The 5,833-nt window shown below is 34.4% G+C and overlaps 1 protein-coding gene across 1 annotated transcript; it reads right to left on the bottom strand.

Annotated features, from left to right (window-relative positions):
• Nucleotides 1-2,780: 2,780 nt before the first annotated feature.
• Nucleotides 2,781-5,528, bottom strand: LOC130748866 (linamarin synthase 1-like). The gene is made up of 2 exons (XM_057602109.1): nucleotides 4,947-5,528; nucleotides 2,781-4,009 (listed from the first exon to the last, which is right to left on the bottom strand). Exons 1-2 carry the CDS (start codon nucleotides 5,443-5,445, stop codon nucleotides 3,066-3,068), a joined length of 1,443 nt encoding a protein of 480 aa, XP_057458092.1. The 5' UTR covers nucleotides 5,446-5,528; the 3' UTR covers nucleotides 2,781-3,065.
• Between the last annotated feature and the right edge of the window lie 305 nt (nucleotides 5,529-5,833).

The raw sequence follows: 5,833 nt of genomic DNA, 5'->3' as shown, positions 1-5,833 counted from the left end.
ATTAATATTAGTTAGGAATTCCAACCGACATGATTAATTAGTTATGATTTATAAAATATATAAATCCTAAAAAATGAAAGTTGATTTTTTTTAAAGTAAATTTTTATTTTAATGCTGGAAATTTATTATTGTTGACTTCCGAATTAAAAAAGTATTTCTAAATGTTTAAATAAAAAGCATGAAGTGTAAAATGATTGTGCTTTTACATAATATAATATATTTTTTGATACATCGAAACATTAACAAGAAAGAAAACAAAACTAGCCAACCCCTAGAGAGTCCCTCAGAAAAAGAACTTCAAGCTCAGGAGATGGAACTTGAACCAAAGTACAGGCAGATGTAGAAATACTAATTAATCGAGACAAAAATAATATTAATCTACCATTTAAAACAACAAGTAAAAAGATAAAAACAAAACAACAACACAAAAAAAAAAAAAAAATTTAATAAAAACAACAGATTTAACAAACAAAAAACCACAAAACCCAAAAGTAAATATCCCCGTGCATCGCACGGGTAAAAAGTACTAGTATATGAATAGAAGAAGTGTATGCAACCTGGAGGGTAGTTTTGTAATTCACTTTATTATTACACATTGTTGTATTTTTTGCATGGTTATTACTGTAATTATGTTGCTTATTGAATCAGAAATCAATCGTTGTTGTTCGTTGGCTTTGATCTTGGCATCCTATTCCAATCTTGGCCACATATTTTGAGCACTCTTCAAATTATTATCTCTACAGTAAACCCAAGAAATGGTAGGTCATTATGAATCGCATGTGAACAACATTAGTTATATTCGATACAGTTCAAAATAATTAATTAATCTTTCTTCTCGACTGCAGTACTAAGAATCACATATGCTGATTTAAAAAAAATTATGTAACATTGAAATTTAGAAGTTGCTCGAAAAATATACTAGGTCATTAAATGATTACTCATCTTTGTCAACTCCAGAATATGATGAAGTCCTGCAATTTCACAATATATTTATTGTCGATGAACTAAACTATGACAAAGATGCATTAAAGGTACAATATGAAGAGTTGGTTAGTATGCTTACAACGGAACAAAAGTCTGCATATGAAAGGGTTGTCATATTTGTGTTGTCAAACTCATGAGGCTTCTACTTTTTGTATGGCTATGGTGGAACCGAAAAAACTTTTGTCTGGAACATTTTATCCGCGTCACTTAGATCCAAAGTACTAATTGTGCTTAATGTTGCTTCGAGTGACATAGCATCATTATGGAGGCAGAACAACTTATTCTAAATTTTGTATTCAATTAGATGCTATAAAGACTTCAACATGTAATATAAAGCAGAGAAGTCTACGAGAAAAGCTTCTTCTTGAAAAAAAAAATCTTATTATATGGGATGAAGCTCCAATGTTGAAAAAATATTATTTTTTGAAGCTCGAGATGTTACAGCCCGAGATTTCATGAGGCTGAAAAATGAAGAAAACATACATAAACCTTTTGGATGAAAAGTAGTAATACTTGAAGGTGATTTTAGACAAATACCTGTAATAACTAGAGGATGCAGACAAGAAATCATGGAAGCTACTGTAAACTATTCCTTATTGTGGAAGCATTGCAAAGTTATAAAATTGTCTAAGAAAATGCGGCTAACCGCAACTGAGACGACTGATGAAGCAAAAGAAATCAAAGAGTCTGAAGATTGAATTCTTAAAATTGGAAATGACGATCATCCTGATTCCGGAGCAGGAGAGTATGTTGTTCAAATCCCGCCAGATCTGCTCATCCCAATTAGTCTTGACTCATTAATGAAAATGATTAAATATACATATCTTGACCCTCCTCACAAAATGAAAGACCCACAATTCTTTCAAGATAGAGCAATATTGACCCCTACACTGGAGACTGTTGAAATGATAAACACTTACATGCTTGGCATGATAGCTGCACCAAAACTTGAATATCTGAACTTCGACTCTACCTTGCGATCTGATGAAGATTCTGAAATCCGAGGTGAGTGGTTTACCACATAATATTTGAACAAAACTAAAAGTTCAGGAATGCCTAACCACAAACTATTATTGAAAGTTGGTACTTCAATCATGCTTTTGAGAAATATAGGTCAAGCAACAGGTTTATGCAATGGAACCAGGTTAATTGTAGATGAACTTGGTGAACGTGTTATTGGTGCAACTGTTATCACAGAAACAAATGTTAATGACAAAATGCACATTTTATGAATGAACTTGGTTCCTTTTGATTCTAAATTTCCAATTAAATTCAGAAGAAGACAGTTTCCAATTGCAGTATGCTTTGTTATGGCCATAAACAAAAGCCAAGGACAAACACTATATTAGGTTGGGCTCTTCCTTCCGAGGCCCGTCTTCACACATGGTCAGTTATATGTAGCCCTCTCTAGAATACGCTCAAGAAAGGGTCTTAAACTTTGTATACTTGATGAGGCAGACAAACAACAGACCAGTACAGTAAATGTAATGTTTAAGGAAGTATTTGGAAATGTTTGATGTATAAAACACAATTTCATTTATTTATTTCATTTTTCTCTTTATATAATATTACACAGTTGAATTATACACGATTAACTTATTTATAATTAAAAAATTACAATATAAAATTTCGTGCAGCGCACGGGTTATCGCACTAGTAATTATAAGACTTTTTAGGGTTATTTTAATTTGAAGTTAAATATTGGAGGGAAAATAATTACGGAACTTATTTTTATTTTCCAAATGATAATATTTACATATAATAAAAGTTGATATCAAACTTAATAAGCAAATATATTTAGACAAAATAACAATTCAATGCATAAAATTCTCAAAAATATAAATACATTACTCAAAGACAAACATAAATGAACTGAACACCGCTAGTATCATGCCCAATATGAGTCTATGCTCATGCCAACAATGCTATACCCGGTAGTTTGAAGTTGTTTTCTCTCCGTTCTACCATTTTATTTATCAAGAAAAAAAAGAAGCAACAGACATAAATGAAAGATTACAAGCAAAATCAATCAATTGCATACGAATATAAAATACAATTTATTTTGACACGCAAAAACAAACTCAGATAGCATTGTGGTGAAGAGTCTCCTTTATGAACTTATGGAAATCATTGTAAGATGATCCTCCTAAACCAGTAGCTTCTATTGCTTTTTTCATCCACTCCAAACCCTTTTTCCTCATTTCTTCTCCCTTTTCTCCTTTCATCATTTCATTCACAAGGGTTGTTATCTCCTCTCGCTTCACATCATGGTTAACTTCCATCCCTATTCTCCATGTTGTGCAAGCATACCTTGAATTTGTTTGTTGCTCAGAAAAGAAAGGCCAGCAAATCAAAGGCAAACCCGAAGATATGCCTTCTAATGAAGAATTCCAACCACAATGAGTGAGGAAGGCCCCAATTGATGGATGAGTAAGTACTTCTTCTTGAAAGCACCAACTTGCAATATATCCTCTGTCCTTGATATCATCTAAGAACTCTTGTGGCACATTTATAGAGTCCTCACCCAACACAACATCTGGTCTAATTATCCATAAAAATGGGACTTTGCTATTTGCTATTCCCCAAGCAAATTCTTTCAAGTGATGCTCAGTCATAAGAGTTGTGCATCCATAGTTAACATATAACACTGAAGAAGGTTCCCATTTATCAAGCCATTTCATGCATTCAGAATCATTTTTCCATAAACTTGACCCACCTGCCTTAAAACCGTCGTCCTTTTGAGGAAAATTTCTACCAAGCAGTTGAAGTGGGCCAATGTTATATATGTTTGGGTTTGCAGACCTAAGCTCATCAAGGGCTTCACTTTCCAATTCTTCAAATGTGTTAATGATGATTGTAGAAGATCTCAAACAGTATCGTGCCTCAGAACCCAAGAAATCATACATAATATCCTTTAGATCGGTGACTCTAATGAAGCTTGGAATGTCTTTAAGTCGCATATTTTTCATGCCAGAGATCCAATCTAAAGTTGTATCCAAGGTACCATCGCTCAGGAAATTTTCATCTGAAATTTGACAAATGCATCCGAAATAGAGCAATATCAATATATAAATCATTGTTGAATCAATCGTACTATTTTCATATTAGAAGATTATTGTCAAGAAAGGAGATTAAGAATGTTAATGGGTCTTGGGCGGTTGGGCCTATTGGGTATCCACAGAAAATACTTATCATGGATAATGTAAAAATCTGTTAAATAGGCATGTGGTTGTACATGTGTAAACAATAATGTTATTTACACACCTCTCATTTAAGGTGGAAGAGGTAAAATGAGGAGAGAGATAGGAAGAAAGGAAAAAGTAAGAGATAGAAAGTATGAGATGTGATAGATGATAAGATGAGAAAGATAGAAACAAAAAGATGTGGAAATGAAGTGTTTAAAAAATGAAGTGTGTATATATCATTACCATGAGTAAATGCTACATAAATTAAAGCAGTGACCAGCGCACATGCAATATCAATTATTTTTACTGAGGAAACATCAAGTTGCTCCAAGAGTATTTTTAATGTGTTGCTCTTATTTCCGCACTGTTGATTTTCTTTTAATCCAATAGTCATTATTTACTACTAGAATTTATTTTGTCACGTGCATCTTTCTCCTTAGTTTTGATTTTCTGTGAAACTTGTCCCTATTCTTATGTGGGCAGTCCCTAGACGCCAAGATGACATGGGTTCGGTGGCAGACTGTCCAAAATGAATGAACCCGTGGTTGAGCAACACTTAAATTCTAATTCATGAAAAAAATTCGGGAAGCAGTCACACGAGATATGGGTAGATTTTCAAGTTACTACCTACCTAAGTTGGTATGAGAAAGGATATGACTAATTTTTAAAACCGCGAATATGAGAATGAGTACTAGCACCCCAACGGGTGCTACCATTCTTTTATTCATTTTAGCATTCCAAAAAAAAAAACCAAATAATCACAGGAAGAAATCGCACCTTTGAACGGAATAATGCCTCTTTTGGCAAGTTCTTCGAATTGCAGATATCCGACGAAGCCACAAGCCGATGCTGTCCAAAACTGAATCTCATGAATACCCAGATCTTTGGCCACACTTGAAGCAAATCCCATAACACCATCGGTAACTACACAACTCACAGGAGGCCCTTCAGGTGAAGAGTTGAGTTTGTTGACCAACTCTTTGAAAGGTTCATAACAAGTCTTCCTAGTTGAATCACACAGTGATGGAATGTGCTGAGTAGCGTCCTTATCTGAAGGTGGCAAACCGTCGGGTATGGTTTCGAAGCGAAAATCCGGCAGCCCCTTCACAAATTCTGGCCCAAGAGACTTGGCCAAACGTTTGTGGTTATACTCAGTGTTCACAAATGTTATGTGGAAACCCATGCAACGGAGGAGTTTGGTTAGTTGCATAAACGGGTTCACATGGCCCTGAGCTGGATATGGTACACACACAGCATGAGGCTTTGATGACGCCATTTTTTGTCTTGCTTCACTTATCAAAGATATGAGATATTAGAATGGTTGGTTGTGAAGGATGCAATGAATTGTGGAGCATGGGTGGGGACTTATATAGTGTTAAGAACACTGTAGCTACCGGTAAATAAATAAATCAAGCCTTTACCTTGGCCCCCTTATTCGATATAAAAAAATAAGGTAAAATGAAATGGAACATACCTGTTAGCTACCAATAAATAAATATTAGGCTTAGTTTGGATTCATAATGGGAGTGGAACGAAATAGAACATAATAGAATGAAATAAATTGAAATGGAACGGAACATGACAAACACATAACTAAACTCATATGTTCTGTTCCGTTCTCATCCCACCTGTCTACCAAACGTTACCTTAGGTTTCCTTTGAAT

Source organism: Lotus japonicus, chromosome 3 (assembly GCF_012489685.1).
Source record: "Lotus japonicus ecotype B-129 chromosome 3, LjGifu_v1.2".
Taxonomy (NCBI): Eukaryota; Viridiplantae; Streptophyta; class Magnoliopsida; order Fabales; family Fabaceae; genus Lotus; species Lotus japonicus.
The sequence above is the reverse complement of the archived record's forward strand: the minus strand, read 5'-3'. Positions and strand labels throughout refer to the sequence as shown.

Bases quoted from the DNA above. Each gene is read 5' to 3' on its own strand.
- LOC130748866 (XM_057602109.1), bottom strand. From the start codon at position 5,445: ATGGCGTCATCAAAGCCTCATGCTGTGTGTGTACCATATCCAGCTCAG. The intron at 4,010-4,946 runs GTGCGATTTCTT...GTCAAATTTCAG, and splicing joins AGGCATTATTCCGTTCAAAG to ATGAAAATTTCCTGAGCGAT.